This window comes from Impatiens glandulifera, chromosome 4 (genome assembly GCF_907164915.1).
Source record: "Impatiens glandulifera chromosome 4, dImpGla2.1, whole genome shotgun sequence".
NCBI lineage: Eukaryota > Viridiplantae > Streptophyta > Magnoliopsida > Ericales > Balsaminaceae > Impatiens > Impatiens glandulifera.
In genome coordinates, this window is record NC_061865.1 from 12,874,069 (window position 1) to 12,893,263 (window position 19,195).

Consider the following 19,195-nt stretch of genomic DNA (forward strand, 5'->3'; position numbering starts at 1 on the left):
CTATTTACCTTTAATATATATATATTTTTCTTTCTTTTCAACAATAGGTCATAAATAAATTATTTATTTTGTCAAAATAAATTTATAAAAAAATTATATAAACAAAAAAATTGTTCACTTAAAATTATTTGAATTTAAATAAAGTTGTATTTCAAATATTATTTTGTTCAATATTATAAAATATTTTATAAAATAAATTAATAAATTCTTGATTTGAATCAAACTAAAACCTAAAAATCATATATATATTATTTTTATTAAAAATTGAAATAGATAAGTAAATATATTTGAAATAAAAGAATTACATTGTAATCCACAAGATATTTCTTTTCCGTAGCTTAGCATGTGTTTAGATGACATGTGATAATACGGGAAATCGCAGAGTGGCTTGATGTTCGAAGCGTTTCAACATTTGTTTGCGTATTCGGTGTCTTTTAAAAGAACACATTATTTTAAAAAATTTTGAAAATATCTGAAAGCTTTTAAAATTAATAATGTAAAAATAATTAATTTTATTAAAATTTTAATAATCTAAGGACCAAATAACAATTTGGTTAAAAGTCGGTTTAAATTAATAAAATATAACTAATTTAAAATAATATTTATTTGAAAATAGAGTTGCCAAATGATTTTTAAGAAAATCATCAAAAAAAAGTACTTGTATAAACGTATTTTATACCAGAGTCTCTATAAGGAGTTCGTTTTTTGTTACACTCGAGAAAAGACTTTCGCACTATGTCCTCCGCGCCCTTCAAATAACGGTTTTATTTTATTAAAACAGTGTCTGGCTATTAGATTTATATATAACATTTATTAATTTTAATTAGTAGTCTGGTGTCCTAAACAAGAATATGTTTAGATTACGTAAATAATTATACAAATTTATTTAAAAGAGAGAACATGTTATTGCGTTAATATAAAACTAAGTAAAAAACCCTTTCGGGATTATTTAAAAATGGATTGAAGTTTCAAAATTACAAAAATAATTTTGGATTTTGAAAAGTGGAACCAAATAGGCCTTAGGACCGGAGTCCATGGATCTGGAGGGCTCGGTCCTGGGTTCGGGAGGCTTGGTCTCGAAGTCGGACTATTCGGTCGATGGACCGAAGGGCTCGGTCTTGGGGTTCTAGAGGCTCGTAATGAACCTGGGTTGTTCAGTCCTAAGTCTAGGAGGCTCAGTTTTAGGTCTAGGTTTCTTGGTCGTGGACCTAGGAGGCTCGGTCCAAGGTCAGACCTCTCGGTCTGAGGTTAGAAACCTCAACCGGATTCCTCAGTCATTTCTCAAGAACACTGGTCCACGATCTTGGTCCTAACTGAAGAACATCGATCCTTATTCTCGGTCATGTTCTCGGTCCCGATTCTATATGACTCGGTTGTTGGGAACCAAGTGTTCTCGAATTGGTCAAGAATAGTAGGTCTTGTGTCTTTTGATACAGATAATGAAATCGTGATCTATAAGTTGCAATCAACTCATAATTGTAGGGAATAAAAGCCCTAACCATAATCACGATCAATCGATCTCTGCAAAGATCAATTTCTCAAAACCGTTTTTAGGTCAAAATTTCACCACTCATATCTGAATCAGAAAACCCTTCAATATGTGGTGATCCAGTTCATAACACAAAGCATATTCGGAGGTCCCTCGAAGATATCTCATTAGCCACTTAACCGTTTCCTAATGTATCTTACTGAGATTTGAAAAGAAACGACTAACTACTCCAACCGCATGATTTATATTCAGTCTTGTGTAGACCATTGCATACATCACACTACCTATTGCTGAAATATATGGAACCTTGCACATTTCTTGTATTTCATCTTCATTCTTAAGAGACATTGTCTTGTTTATTTTCAAGTGTATAGCCAATGGAAAAGCAACTAGCTTTGCCTTGTCCATACAAAACCTTTTTAGAATCTTCTCAATATATCTCTCTTGAGACAACCATAGCCTTTTTTTCACCCGATCACGAATGAAATGTATTCCAAAAAATTTTCTTGTTGGACCCAAGTCTTTCATCTCAAAAGACTTGGTCAAATCCTTTTTCAATTTGGCAATCTTGAGATTGTCACTCCCTACAATTATCATGTCATCAACATATAGAAGAAGTATAATAAAATCATTAGAAACAAACTTTTGCACAAAGACACGGTGATCTGTAGACGTCTTCATGTACCCATGGATGATCATGAATGACTCAAACTTAAGATATCATTGTCTTGGTGTTTGCTTCAAACCGTACCGACTTTTGACAAGTTTGCACACCTTTCTTTCCTCACAATTCTTATTGTAACCTTCAGTGTTCTCCATATAAACATCTTCATCCAAATCATCGTGGAGAAGTGCAATCTTGACATCAAGCTGTTCAACCTCAAGATCCATACAAATAGTTAGACTTAACATCACCTAGATAGAATTCATCTTCATTATCGTTGAGAAGATCTCATCATAATCGATTCCATGCCTCTGGCCAAAACCTTTGACAACCAGCCTAGCCTTGTATCTTAACTTTCTATCATCACCCTCTTGCTTGATCTTGTACACTCATTTATTTTATAATACCTTTTTGTTCTTTGGTCTTTCTACCAGTTCATATGTGTCATTTTTAGCAATGACTTCATCTCTTCATCCATGGCAGCTAGCCATTCTTCCTTGTGAGCCTCCTTATAGTATACAAGATCCCCACAATTAGTTAAAAGGTCATATTATATAGTTGGATAATTAGAACTTGATCGTTTCTTCCTAGTAGACCTTCTAAGTACCTCTATTTATTGATTTTTTTGATTTCCATCTTCTTGTTGAACTTCAAATTCAGCCTCGATATTATCACCAAGATCAGCTTCTGTATCATTTCCATGGCCTATAGATTGACCCTAAGAAACATCATCATCACTATCCGAGTCTGAAGCTACATCTGACCTTGTCTTCTCAACATCATGAGTCATCTCAAGACCAAGAAGATCACGTATGATTCAAAATTCTCAATAGTCCAATCTTCAAGGAATACTACATCTTGACTTATCAAAACCTTTTTGTCCACTAGGTCATAACACTTGTATCCGCAACTTTTATGACCATAACCCAAAAATATGCATTATCTCGTTTTTGCATCTATTTTTGACCACTCATCTTTTGGAACATGCACAAAGACTCTACAACTAAAAACACGTAAATAGTTATTATTAACATCTTTACCTTACCAGATGCTTTATGCACACTTATTATGCAATGACTTGGAGGGAGAATGGTTGATTACATACACTATAGTGCTCATGGCTTCAGCCTAGAAATGTTTAGCCAACCTGACATGTGAGAACATACTCCTCATTCGTTCCAACATTGTTCTGTTCATCCTCTCGGTCACTCCATTTTGTTGTGGAGTCTTGGGCACAGTCTATTCATGTCGAATACCCTGATCTTTACAATAATCATCAAATGAGCATATGTACTATCCCCATTATTTGACCGCACCCTCATCATTTTATGCTTGTCTCTCTTTCAACCAACTTGTGAAAGACCTTGAATCTTGTTGCAACATCATTCTTGGGTTTATAGCATAGGCTCAAACCTTCCTAGATACATAATCTATGAAGGTTACAAATTAAGAAGCATCACTTATGGATTTAATCTTCATAGGACCATAGATATTTGTATGGACCAGTTCAATAACATTCTTTTTCAATTCTACTATCAACTTAGTTAAAGAGACTATGTTCTGGTTACCCATCAAGTAATACTCACACCTTTCAAGATGAGCATCCTTGAGATTCGACATCTCATTCCTCTTGATCAAAACATTCATCCCTTTTCACTAATGTGACATAGTCTCTTGTACCATAACTCACAGGATGACTCCATCACAACAGAATATGCTACATCATAAACAATTTTCAAATTTGTCTTGTATAAAGAACAACATTTCTTACCTCGTGCAACAACCAAGGAGCCCTTTCATATCTTTCATGTTCCACATTTGAAAATATTATGGTAGCCTCCATCATTGAGCTTACCTACAGAAATTAAATTCATTCTCAAGTTAGGAACATGTCTTACATCTCTTAAAATCAGGAAATATCCCATATTTATCTCGATTCTAATATCACCAAGACCAACTATCTTGGACACACCATTGTTTCCCATGTGAACATCACCGTAATCACCAACTTTATAGGACTAGAAGTAACATTTGTGTGAAGTAATAGGTAATAATGAACTTGTGTCAACAATCCATGTTGTTTCATTTGAAGACGTGCTAAGACAGGAGTCTTGACATTTATAAGCATATGTTAGTTCACCATCTAAAGCACAAGTAGATGTATATGCACTCCGGTCTTTCTTTTCTCTGGGCTTCACCGTACCCTTTGCTTTATCATTTTTAAATTTCCAGTACTCATTTTTCCAATGAACCATTTTGCCACATTAATGGCAAGCATCATCCTTCTTCGGAGCTCTAGACTTACTTTTAGATTTACCCATACTCGAACCACTTCTATTATCCTTTGATCTTCTTCTATCAGTCACCAACATATCAGACTTAGAGGGTTCATCCCCCTTTTGATTCTCCTCATCAAGTAAGGAACTGGTGACAAATTTTATGTTGACTTTACCATTTGGTGTTGAGTTGTTGAGAGTGATAATAAGTGTCTCCCAACTTTTAGGCAAAGATCTAAAGACTAAAAGTTCTTGCACCTCATCATTAAAGTTTATCTTTATACTACTCAGTTAATTCAAAATATTTTAAAATTCAGTCAAGTGCTCAGCAAATTGATTTATTATCAATGTACTTCAGATTCACTAGTGTTCGTACCAGTGCTGCTTTATTCCCTACTGACCTCCCAGTGTAGAGAGCTTCAAGTTTTCTCCACACACCATACGACCTAGTCTCGTTCTCAACATAGATCACAACATTTACACTAACCTAGGAACGAATAAAGCTACATGCTTTTTTATCTGTTTTTTCCAGTCAGCCTCTTTTATACTCTCAGGTCTAACACCCTCATTTTCATTTGCTTCATTCAAATCATTTGAAACTAATAGATCACTAATCATCAGTTTACATTTCCTGTAGTTGGTACCATTCAGACTCACCATATTAGGTCTAGATTTCCCCATTATTATTGTCTTCACAACTGACGAAAACCCCAACAAAGAAACTAGTTGATCTCCTCTTTGAATTTCATCGGGTAACCAGTAATGCACTCTGCTCCAATATTAAAACAGGTAACCAATCAATACTACTCTAATACCACTGTTGAGTTTTACAATAACAAAACTACGAATCTTCTTAGAAATCAAACCCTGCTCTCTAATGAAATAAATGATTACACTATGAATGATTGGAATACTCCACAATCAAAATCTCACTCTCAACCTCTCTCTTTGGATCAGCCAAAGAACAAAGAAGGAATCAGAAAACCTTAGATCTGTTCATTCTCTTTCAGACTTCCTATGTTAAGAGAAAAATACCAAAAAAAAATTATTTATACCCTAACCCGTTTTCATAACAGAAAAGCCTGACCCGTTTACTTAGAAGATAAAACCTGACCTAATGACAATGAACACCTCAACAAGATGATTGTATATATATATATATATGACAAATCCATCTATATTAAAACAAAGTCTTTTTAATAGAATTATTTAACATTAACCTCAATCATTTTGGATAGTTGAGGTGATTTTGGTAAAGTAATATACAAGACACCGTCTTTGACATCTGCATTGATATTCTCAAACAAGACATTTTTAGGTAAAACTATTCTCTAGTTTTAATTTTCATAGATTTTGATAAACCATTCTTCTTTCCCTTTAAATAAGTCACAACTACGACAACATCAATATATTGTCTAAAACTCTCCAAGAGCCTCCAAAATATTTTAACTATATTTTCTTAGTTATATTACCATTATAAAATATATAATTTATTTTTGTGTTAATCTTATTTCCTTCTATCAAGATTATACACAACAAAAATATATAGTTTAATTTTATTTAATATACTCTTTCCTTGAACTAAGATTGTGTACCATGAACATACCATAATTTCAATATTATAAATCCATTATCAACACTCCACCTTGATTTACAAACTATCTCCACTTGTATTCCACTCTTCCAACAAGAAAAGTCTCCACAACTCCCAAATCAAAGAATTGTCAGCATATCAACAACATTGTTGTCTATTGATAACAATTTCTCTTCATTGACTATGCCTCTCTCATAGTACAACCCAACATCTATGTGCTTAGTTCTCCCATTGTACAAATAAACCATTTCATACAATATACTCAAATTGGCATTGGCATAAGGAGAACTTTTAATATACTTTTCTTTCTCTTTTATTTTTGAAAAGTTTCCACTAGAAACTTTAAAATGAGATATCAAAATGAGCACCAACACCCTTAGCGCGATCCACAAGGAATTTGGAAACAATTTCTCAATGTATCCACTTTGAAAAATGTGAATTTATCTCATCTCCATATTCCATTGAATATCATACCCTAAAACTTTTAGGAATGACCCAAAATTTTTATCTCAAACTCCTTTCCCAATAATGTTTTAATTCCATGATATCATTTATATCCATACAAGCATTCGCCATGTCATTATCAAATAATAACAAATAAATAATGGAAGATGCACAAACCTCCTTTAAATAGACATTATTGTCATACTTAGTTCTTGTAAATGAATGATTCATCAATAAGTATCAAACATTTAATGTCATTGCTTAAGGCACCGATGTAAAGATTCCAAGAAAACATACACTGTTAATTTTTTTAAAAATCACATATCTATTAAAAATTGAAGACACCCAAGACGAACTTTCATCGTCTACATGCTCAAAATAAAATACTGATCAAAAGACGAGAATACCTAAGATGAACTTTTATCGTTTACTTCGTACCAAATAATTAGGTATCTCTTGACATCTATTTACTCAAGATTAAGATCTAGCAAAACATTTATCACCCACCTTTCCTTGAACTTTGCACACTCAACCAACTTAAACATCATATTTCTCATTGAACAAATTAACTTGCAATCTACTAATTTTTGAAAAATATCATAACAACTAGCAATTAAAGAATATCATTTCAAGATTTACCAAATCTCTTTAATTGTTTTCACTGTGTGCTTCAAATGATTATCCATAGTTTATTCGAAAAAAATTACGAATATCCTTTCATTCAATTGATCGGCCCTCTCATTTAGCCCGTCATTTTATAAGAATAAAATATCTATAGTTCTTGTAAAATAAAATATCCATTTTTTATTAATAGGAATATCATTTAAGGTCTCATTCAACTTAACACATTAGATGACAATTTATTGATCTTGTTACTTTCGAATTAACTGAACCTCTCATCTACCCTTTTTTTCATTACTAAGAATCTCATTCAAGGTCTCATTCATCTTCTCAAATTAGATAACAATTCAATGATCTCATTTGAATTTGAATTGACCGAGTTTCTCATCTAGCCCCTTTTTTATTACTAAAAATTGTATTCAAGGTCTCTTTCATCTTCTCGCAATATATGACAATTTAATGATCACATTCGCCTTCGAATTGACCGATCCTCTCATCTAGCCCCTTTTTCATAACTAGGAATCTTATTCAAGGTCTCAATCCTCTTCTTAATAAGAGGACAAATCAATATTCTCATTCATTTAAACTATGATCCATAATTCATGGACAATTAAGATAAAACAAAAGAAGTAATCAAATCCTCACCATTGAATTAATCAAGTCTCCAATCTAGTCATGTTTTATGACTAGGAATCTCACTCAAGGACTTATTTATCTTATCACATTATAAGATAATGTAGTGATTTTTTATTGGTTCGTTTGAGAGTTGCTCTCAAGATGTCAACATCTAAGTTTGTAAGTGTTTTTTACTAGTCTTCCACTTTTTGATATTTCATTAATATTTTGTGTTAACTAGCAATTTGTCAATCCTTAATCACTTATTAACTTAATCCAATCTTCCAAATAGTCCGAAAGATTACCTTGTCAACGTGTCGACAATGTTTTCATCAGTAAACACATTTTTTTATAACACTTATTGTGTAACATTTTTTCCTCCATCCATGGCCAATGACACCTTTTCACCAAGGTCATCCTCTTCCCCAATATTAGAAGAAATCTCAATAATCATATGTTTATTCTCCCTTGGTGGTGTTCCTTTTTGATGACATATCTCCACCTCGAGTTGTGATTCATCTTGAATCACTACTACTTGTGTCTACATTGTGTGTGTTGCAACTTTGTCAACCTTCACATCTCGACCTAGCATAACATTATCTCCACTTTATTCCAACCAAACTCTATACCATTGTAGATCATCTAGAAATCCAATAAAGAAATATTTCTTTGTCATTAGTTTTAGCTTTCCTTTATTCACATGCACATATGCAACACAATCAAAAGTTTTTTGGATGAGAATATGAAATAGATGAACCAATTTATACCTCAATTGTTGTATTCAAGCTAAGAGCAATTAATGAGCTTCTATTGATCAAGTAGCTAACTTTGGAAATTTCCTCCCCACCATTTGTTGAAGCTTCCCCTTAACTGAGAAATATATTGCAATTCCGAGAGCCCTGCCTAGTTATTTGAACTCCAAGTTTACGTACTCATAACCAATGTAGTTCATCACCTTATTAAACCTCTTAATCACTTGATTATCCATTAAACTATTATAATCTTTGAACTTTTGAATTTCTCCACTCTTGTGATTTATTGCCCATGATCTTCTCAAGAAGTAATTGATTAATAGAATGAAATACTTTACATTACAATCAATTAAAGGTCTTGAACCAAAAACTTGGTTCTTACCTAATACTTGAAGCCTTTTAGTCAATCCTTAGAAGCCAAAATCTTGATGATTTAGTGACCTCAGAGATAATAGCTAAACAAACTTGTGAGTTACCTTATAGAGAATACACATTATTTTCTTTACTCATTCCATAAAAACTAAAGTAACTTTGCTCACTAGTAATTGGTCATCTCTTACCTTCCAAGCATAACCTTGTTGATCCAACTTGCCAAGAAAAATCAAATTCTTCTTTAGTTTAGGGATATATCTTACCTCATGAAGAACAAGGGTAACACTTTCATCCATTTGATATGGACGACTCCAATTCCTTCAACATTACATTCATGATTGTTGTCTATCAACACCATTCCACCATTCCACCATTCTCCTTCTAGTACCCATGGAGCCACTCCTTATAAAGTGTCATGTGGAAAGAACACCATGAATCCATTATACACTCACCTTTGGAAAAATTAGTTATGATAGAAAACACCCCTATAAATTCACATCCCTTCTCAACATTGGCTTAATAACCTTTTCTAGTATGTTATTTTAGATTTAGACGGTCTCTTTTGAAGCATCCTTCCTCTTAACACCGAAAGTACTTCACATTTTTCTTAGTCTTTAAGATAGACTTAAAACTCTTATTGTTTTACCTTCTTTCTCATGAAATTGTTTACCTCTTATAAATATGTTTTCATCTTTGTATTCTTATCTACAATATGTCATCTTGATTTATTTCATGGACATCAAGTACCTCGTACTTCTTTACCTCAAACTTGATAATCATTCATACCAACAAAAATTGCAGCTCGACAAATTTGGAAACCTCCCTAAAACTTGTCAATAATCTTTAAAGAATACTCCAAGATCTTAAGCTTTCTCTTTTCTCAAAGAGTCTCTCTTTAGTACCACTTGTTGGGATATCATGAGATGAAGTATCTCATAATCTAAGAACAACAACACCAAAAAATTGCAGAAACGAAATAAATATAAATAACACAAACACAAGATTTATAGTGGTTTGACCAAAACATGCCTACATCCACTTTCGAAACATAAGAGAGTTATAATTTTTATTATAAAGAATGTTAAAAGAGTGTTATAATGATTCAATCTCAATCAAAATTCACACACAACTTATAGGAAAACGGTGCTCTCAAGACAAAAATTGGCTTTATAAAGTGTTTGGTTCCATCTTTAAATAAGTCACAACTATGTCAACATCAATATTTTGTCCAAAATTCTTTAAGAGCCTCCAAAATATTGTCACCATATTTTCCTATTTGTATGACCACAATAAAATATCTAATATAAAATATTTAATATTTTTTATGTTAATCTTATTTTTTATATCAAGATTATAAATCAAAAGATATAGTTTCCTTTTATTTAATATACTTGTGTACCAAGATTTTGTACCATGAACATATCATAATTATAATATTCTAAATCAATTTTGAACACTGTCTTGATGCATTGTTATAGTTGTTGGGAATAAAAAAGTGGGAAGAGAAATTGTAAAACGGTAAAGAGGTAGTTTGGACGAAAAGAGTAGAGAATTGTGTAAAATGGGCAAGAGAATGAATCATTTTTCGGTTTTTTTACTCACGGAACCAAAACTGCAATGAAATCTATGAGAAAAAAGTGAAGTTGCTTTGAGTATATAAGAATGTGAATCAATATTTCTAAAATCATGAAACGCACTTCAGGTAGGGAACTGGAGTTTGGGTATCTTCGAAATATCTTAAGAAATAGAGGTCAAATGTGTTGTATCAGAGGGAGAAGTAGGGGTGAGTAAACATGTAAAACCGATCCGTTTTATTCAATCCATATTAAATCCAAACTAAATTTATTCAATTCTTAATTAAACATTTATTAATTAATAAGGATTGGATATTGATTAAATTGAATATTGTTTGGACAATCCAAACTAAAAAATATTTATATATTTGTAATGTGAACTTCAAATTATTCTATAATAATATTTTTTATAATTTATTTATTTATTTTATTTGCATTTAATTAAAAAATGAAAAAGTAAATTAAGTATATTATATATATATATATATAAAAGATAATAGAGCTATAATTTAATTAATTTTTTTTAATTCAAACATTAATATATATATTATATATATACATATGTATATATACTATGTATATACGTAGATATAGGTATGTACCTATGTACATATAGGTATCTATACATATGTATAAATATATATACGTATACATATACATACATATGTATACGTATATACATATACATACTATATTGATAGAAAAATTAAGTAAGTTAATTTTTGGAACCGGCCACTCATTACAAGTTTTGAATATTTATTCTAAATAATCAAAAAGGGAGAAATTGATAGAAAAATTAAGTAAGTTAATTTTTGGAACCGGCCACTCATTACAAGTTTTGAATATTTATTCTAAATAATCAAAAGGGGAGAAATTGATAGAAAAATTAAGTAAGTTAATTTTTGGAACCGGCCACTCATTATAAGTTTTGAATATTTATTCTAAATAATCAAGAAGGGAGAAATTGATAGAAAAATTAAGTAAGTTAATTTTTGGAACCGGCCACTCATTACAAGTTTTGAATATTTATTCTAAATAATCAAAAAGGGAGAAATTGATAGAAAAATTAAGTAAGTTAATTTTTGGAACCGGCCAGACGAACTAAACAACTGTTAATTTTCATGTGCAGATACAGATCAAAACCGTATGAACCGGTTGGCGTATCAAAACCGGTTGCTGCTATACTTCAAAGAAACCAGCTTCAAGTGATCAAGTTAAAGATCAGAGGAACCGGTTTTTACTTTCTCAAGCGACCGGTCCGCAAAGACAAAAACTTACATACCAGCCGGATCATACTGCACAAGACACAAAACCGGAAGATTCAAACTTCAAGAGTGACGTACCATGACGAAAGAAACGTGTCTTGAAAGAATAAAAGAAGATCAGATCCGATCGGAAGCATGCGAGGAAAGCAATGATGCTTTATTGATCCGAAGTTGACAACCCGAGGTGGATGTCCAACACGTGTCCAAATCTGAAAACCGACTATGTCATCTTCTGCTTAGAGCTGCATGCATGACTGCCAGGTGTTGAGGAAGATGAAGCGTGCAAGCTACCTCTCTGCACCGGCGTGATAATGATCAACCAACCCGGAGGAGAGAGAAGAAAAGTGACCGTTGGCTCTTCACAGCTATAAAAGGAAGACGAAACGTCTTCATTTAATGCAAGTTACGAACGCAGTTGTGAAATTACAGATTACGAAAAACAAATCATCAAAGCATTAAGTTAGAGAGATAAACTTCTACATTCCAAAACCGGTGTGTCTAAAACCGGAAGCTTTCTGTATCGTGTTGTGTTGAGTTGTTGTATTACATCAAAGTGTGAGTTGGTGTAACCGGCGAGTAGCGAAGTTGGGCTCGACCGGCAGTGTTGTTGTAACTATAAAAGTTAGTGGAGATCCTTCTCATAACCTGAGAAGAAGGGGTGACGTAGGAGGGTTTGCTCCGAACATCCATAAAAAAATCCTTGTCTCGTGTCTTTCTTTTGCTTTCATTACTTACTTACTTAGCCTAACCTCAAACCAAATTAATCGTACTCCGAAAACCGGTCACTCATATCCATAAAACCGACTCCTTCTAAAAACATCATCTAAAGTCGCATACGTTGCTTCAACCTGAAACAGACATTTCCGCCCTTGAACCTGGTTCAAGAGTCTGTGACAGTTTGTGTAGTGCTGAGAACGGTTATAGTCTCTAACCGGACTATCACCAAAGTGTTGTGTGTGTTGTGTAAGCGGTCACCCTTCCTGAAACCGGAAACACCCCGGTCCTCCAAGGGCGTCCCCGATCCTAACATATATATATATATATATGAAGAAACAAATAAGTTGAAGTGAAAAAAATTGGTTAGAGGAGAGAAAAATCTTAGGTAGGAAGAAAAAACTATAATTTTAATTTAAATTATTTTAAATAAATTGAATTATTCAAATCTAATTCAAATTAAACTTAATCCGAATTTAATTATAACCGAAATAGTTAATTCAATTTTGTAATTTGGATTCGGTTCGCATTAGTCCATCAAATGCTAAAAAAAATCTGGTTGACTAAACTACATAGAAATAAGTGAAGTGAAATTTAATTTAAAGAAAAAAATAAATTGAAAAATATATTTATTTAGATAATTTGGATAATCGTGATCCAATCATAATTTAATTCGATCCTAACTTAATCCGATCCGATTTAAATTTAATCCAAAATATTCAATTTGAATTAATATTTTGGATTATAATATGATTGAATTTCGGATTAAATACTCACGGAGGGAGTTCTGAGCAACCAACTATGAATAAATAGAAAGAGAAGATGGATTTAAGATAGAGAAAAAAGGAAATAAAAGACGGTTCTTGCTGTGGTTTTGAAGAGTGAAACATGACTAGGACATTAATGTGAGCTAGACTATACTATTTTGCTATAATGAGTTACTCAACCCAATTAATACGCATCCTATTCTAGTGATTAAAATATGCATATATTATGAAATAAATTCATCAAGTAAAATGCTTAAAGTATTTAAGTTCAAATTTGTATAATAATAAAAATAGAAAATGAAACATCCATGTTCTCAATGTAGAAGTTTATAAAAACATAATATAAAATAGATAAATATAAAAGCACACCCTCAGGGATCACACAGAAGGATTAGGGCAATTGAAAGCTAATTTGATGCGGTCCACGGTTGTGGAAATAATAGAAGTGACAATGTTCATGAATTCCATATTTATGTCCTTAGAATAAGACATAACTTGGAAAGCTGTCGTAATGAGAGAACCATTGGGAAAAGCTGGCGCAACATTTCTAGAAGTCGAAGCTCCTCCATGATTGATCCGCATGCATTCAGGGTTTCCGTCTTTAGAAATAATAAAACCAGATACAAGCAAAGGCTTTGACCAAGAACCATATAATTCCTCAATAAAATCTTCACGATCGATAGGAGCATAAGCTATAACTGCACCAAGAGGATCCACTAGAGTCTCTTGGATCACAAGCAGATTATTTGTGGATTCAATATGAGGCTGTAATATATAATATAATATCAATGTTTAGTCCATCTCATATTCAAAGAAAATATAAAGTAATTAATTAGTCTCATATTCATTTACCTTGATAATAGAGATAGAATTATCTAGTTGATCTCCAAACCTAATGCAAACAATCTCTTCCGCGGCTCCTCCATTGCAAACAGCATCCCACTAATGATAATAACCAGATTTAAATTTCAATTACAAAGTAGAAACAAAACACAGCTAATCATGACCAATACCTGAGCTCTTAGGTTAACATTTTTTAAGAAATCGATAACCACTTGACATGGAGCGTCAAGCCAAAATGAGGTAGCAACGTTCACAATCAGGCCACTGGATGGGATAACATTTTGTTGATCTCGGCATGAAGAGAGATAAACCTCTTGTCATTCAGTCGAACCATTTCAAGATTGTCTATCATGTTCATGTTGCCGCAAAATCTCTTCCTCATCTTGTTGGTTATATTCATTATACATTTCCTATCTTCTTGCGTCATAGCGCCTAGCACTAAAGATGCAGATATATCATGTAAACATATTTCTTTCTATTTTCTTTTCAAAAAAGAAAGAAAAGTGATAGAGATAATATATTACCTCCCATCTTCTGCAGGGGGCTATCAAATTGGTTTTGCAAGATATTATCATGACAATTCATTCTATGGCAGGACGTTGATAGTGTTTGAACCCATCTATCTGCACTGAAGGCCAATCCACGAAAAATCACATCTTTATAAAGCAGATGAATTGGGACATTGTCTTCAACTTCTACATGTTCCACCCATGTCACCTACCAACAACATTTAAAGGGAACCATTTAATTTTCAAATAATCTTGTTTGGGATTCATTCATTAATTAAACAACATTAATTACCTGAGAGACTCCATGAGAAACATCCTTGATTAGACAGCCAGAAGGAAGCCTCCATGCACGAGAGGGGGAATTCAGTTGTAAACTACTGTCGTTAAAGTCATGAGAGACCTCCACTATTAGCCACATTCCTTCAGTGACCTTTTCACAAAAACGAACAAAGCAATAATCTCTTGGAGTAACAAATGGGGTAAGTAAATGCATCTGCTCAAAAACCTGCAAGCAAGCAAACACATCCATTTTAGCCAATTTCTTTTCAATATTGTGATTTTTTCATTAATAACCGATATTTATACCAGTTTTATACTCCCGACTTGGCGAGGCGAGGTTTGATTTCCATATTCTTTGATTGTGAAAGCTTCTGTTATGATAGTAGGGAAAATATAGTCTACCCTCATTTTCTGTGAAAAAAAAACAAAAGATAAGCTAAGAGTAAAACATAGAAGTTTTATAAGATTTAAATAAAGAAAAAAAATATATATATATATAGGGCTAACCGAATCCATTAGCATTTCAGCCACTCTCGAAGCACTCATTGTCAAGATTGCTTCATCTTTCGACGATTCAATGCGAGTATGGAATCCATTTTGATGGCGATTTTCTCGGACACTTGTGTTCAAGAATTTGGCGTTATATGTATCCCTATGAATGTTGTACCTTCCATCAGTCATATCTTTTAGCCAATATGGCTCGTTTACATTCAATAGGTTCACTACTTCCTCCCTAGCCAACCCAATTGTTTGCATCATGCTCCACGTCTCAGAATCTTGTTGTGGATTCATAACTGTATTCATACTATTGAAATTGGGATTGATTGGTTCCATTGATGATTCTCCTAAAAATCCTCCATTGGATTGATTGAACGAAGGAACTTGCATTGGTGGTAGGAAGTCTTGGATTAGCTGGACAGGTATTCCCATGGCCATAGTAGAATTACATTCATCATAGTACTGATTCAGCCGCCCAATTGTAAATTTACATAAACGAATACATTTGAAAAATCTAAGTTAGGGTTTTATAACAAATAAGGTACACGATATAGTAAATGAAAATAAATAATTGAACACAACCTGATGCCTCAATTGCAAGTTTTGGGCTTGAAGTTGTCTTACACTGGCAAGTTTCTCGAGTTCAGCCGGAGTAAAAACCTTACATGCATTGCACGTGTACACATCAATCAATTCTTTCAAAGAATGACTCTCAACTTTTAATATGTCGTTCTCCTCTCGGAGAGTATATCCTTCTTCCTTTTCATTTTTTCCCTGCATAAAAATATTTACTTATTATTGCAAAACAGACAATGAGAAGAAGTTTGATGTTGGATTCAACTCAGCCAATCTAAAGTTTTGAACTTTTATATTTTCTTTTTGTGATTTTAATAGAAGTTATGAAAATTAAATAGAAGAAAGTGTGACAATTTATTGATGTGCCAACTACCAATTAACATTATTCCTAAAATGAAAAAGATCCAATTACTATTTATTACTATTTAGTGAAATATATAATAACTTAAAATTGATTTCATTGTACCTTGAGATTAGTCCTCTTATTCTGATACCAAAATCTCACTTGATTTGGTGTCAGGCCAAGGTCTTGCCCGATTCGGCAACGATCCAATTCGTTTGGATGTGGACATTGGTTGAAATACCTTCATTTAAAACTCATGAAAAATAAGTATTCATTAAATACATTTACTTGGAAAAAACAATAAAGATGAATTTGTCGTATTCTCGTAAAAGTCTCAGGATTCTAAAATGAATTGTAAAAATAAATATATAAATTGTATAGACATATATAAATCTAAGATCTATCATAGATAATCTTAAAAAAATGTTTTTATTAAAATAAAAGATTGAGAGCTCTAGATCTAGCAAAATAAATTCAATTTAGGACAAATTTGTTCTCTTTTAAAAAAAGTTTAACCATATTTAGGAGAGAAAATATTATTATATGTTTCTTTTTGAATAAATAAATTAAAAGACTATGTTATATGAGATATAAATATTCATACATTTCAAGCATTTGAATCTGATATGGAGTGTGACGAAATTGAGGTCGGTGCGGAAATAAGTCAGACTCTCTCCCGCTATTTAAAGATTCTGAAACATCTCCTTCGATCGAGTTTGAATTCATCTTTTTTTTTTCTATTCTTCTTTCTTATTTTAAACGTTTTGATAAAATCACTGTTCTCTTTATATATTGTTATTATCTTTGTAACTAATAAAATAAAGATAAAAGAAAAGGTAAGTTTGACCCCATTTAAATGAAGAAAGATAAGAAAATAATATTATAATTTTACAGGTAGGAAAGACATTTACTTTTAAAAAGAAAGACATTTATTAATTTGATATAGATAATGCATGTAGTTGACAATAATACACCTTTTCATATATCAAAATACTTCAATCAATATCACCCTAAACTCTTTAACAATTACTATAATATTTATCTATAAAATTAATTAATTCTAGTTGAAATTAATTCCTTTGGGTTATTACAATTTTGAGTATATATTAATTTGAAAAATAAGTGCTTAAAATATTTCAAATATTAAATCTTAATTTTTCTTTTTATTGGTTTTATAAATTCTTTTATTAGGTATAATAACCAACATTATTTTAAAAAATTGAATTATACAAAGATTATATAATCTATTTCGAGTGAAAAAGTAGGATTACTCTTATTTTCTAAATCTTCTTTAGATTGTCTAAATAACTTAGGAGAAAGACTTTTTATTTTTTTTATAATTTTTTATTTGATATGATTAGAATATTTTATATAAGATGCAAATTGTTGAATTTAATAGTCATACAAATTATTCTAATTGAATTTTTGACTTACCAAATATATTATTAACTGATCACGGGACAATAAAATGAAATAGATGTTTTACCAAAAAAAAAAAAATGAAATAGATGTCTAGTTGTGCATGAGAGATAAGCATGCATATCTTCTCGAAGAAAAAAAAAACTTATTTTCTTGAAAGGAAACTTTCCACCACCTTTGTTGATTGTTGTTCAAGGGTTTTTTAATATTTGATACTAATCCACGTATAATTATTGGTATAATTGTTTGTTGAGAATAAAGTATGTGGACATTTTTTATATCTTCTTTGTTGAATATTATTATCTTGATTTGGGGTTATGGGGTGATTCACTAATGATTATTGTTTGTCGTTTATAAGATTATTAACTTTTTCGTTATCATTATTCATATTCATTCATTTTCTTATTGGTTATTATTGTGAGTTGATTATAGGGTTTTGGTGTTTTTCTTATTGTTATGTTTTGTCGTGTCGTGTCTTTACTTGTAATATTGATTCTTTAATAATTAATTATGATTTTAGTATATAAGATTATTAACTTTTGTTGTTGTCATGCTTCATATATATTATATATTTTTTTAAATCGTATCATTTTGTTGTTATAATTTCTTCATTTTGAAAGAATACAATTTATTTCATTATTCATATATATATAGTGGTGATGATTATAATTCAACATAAATTGTAATATGATTTATAACAGATTATTAAAATATCATTAAGAAAACATCAAAAACATTATAAACACCAACTCTTATGATAATGAATAACATGAAAATAAACTCGTAGTCACACAAATTTTGACTCCAAAGTTTTTAGAAAGAGTTTCCATATATAATCTTCTTCTTTGCCATGAGAGTTGACAAATTAAAAAGAAATTTGACCTGCTACATATTTAACGGTTGAGATGAGGAGAATGAATTAGACTAATTGTAATAGATTATGACCACCAATAATGTAATTCTATAGCATAGACACGATTAACATAAAACAGTTAAGATGAAGGAGAGATAGAGATTTGAGATCCATAGTAAGATCGAAACGACTAGAAATTGACATAGCAGAATCGAGAAAAATTATGATGGACTCAATGTGAATATAATTTCGAGTGACGATTGCGAATAAATGAACTAGTTATCATATTTAAATTAATTCATTCTAAAATATAATCATAAAATAAATTAACTTTATATATAATATTATTTATATTACATGCCACATATACCAAGATACATCAAATAATTAACATTTTAATTGTTGAGAAGGAATGATACACCATCTTTATTACAAAGAAAGAGAATATTAAATAAATTAAAAAAACTATATTTTTTTTGTGTGTATAATCTTAAATACAATAAAATATGATTAACACAAAATAAAAATAAATATTTTGTCATAGTAATACAATAAAAATATATGGTGACAATATTTTAGAGACTATTGCAAAGTTTTTGACAAGATATTGATGTTGGTCTAATTGAGACTTATTTAAATGTACAACTAGACACTTCACAAAGTTAAAACTTTGTTTTGAGAGTATCATTTTTTTTAGTAGTGTGTGAACTTTAAGTGTGAGAGAATCA

The 19,195-nt window shown here is 31.3% G+C and overlaps 1 protein-coding gene across 1 annotated transcript; it reads right to left on the reverse strand.

The window, feature by feature from the left end:
* Positions 1-13,525: 13,525 nt before the first annotated feature.
* LOC124934759 (homeobox-leucine zipper protein HDG12-like) lies at positions 13,526-16,424 on the reverse strand. The gene is made up of 10 exons (XM_047475266.1): positions 16,347-16,424; positions 15,859-16,050; positions 15,286-15,738; positions 15,085-15,189; positions 14,792-15,004; positions 14,515-14,707; positions 14,302-14,428; positions 14,161-14,254; positions 14,000-14,089; positions 13,526-13,912 (listed from the first exon to the last, which is right to left on the reverse strand). The coding sequence occupies exons 1-10, from the start codon at positions 16,422-16,424 to the stop codon at positions 13,526-13,528; spliced, it is 1,932 nt and encodes a 643-aa protein (XP_047331222.1).
* Between the last annotated feature and the right edge of the window lie 2,771 nt (positions 16,425-19,195).

Excerpts from the sequence above, each read along its gene's own strand:
- LOC124934759 (XM_047475266.1), bottom strand. The coding sequence starts at position 16,424 with ATGTCCACATCCAAACGAATTGGATCGTTGCCGAATCGGGCAAGACCT. Across the intron at positions 15,190-15,285 it reads CTGAAATGCTAATGGATTCG|AAAATGAGGGTAGACTATAT; the intron begins GTTAGCCCTATA and ends TTTTTTTCACAG. Across the intron at positions 14,255-14,301 it reads GTTCGACTGAATGACAAGAG|TGGCCTGATTGTGAACGTTG; the intron begins GTTTATCTCTCT and ends TATCCCATCCAG.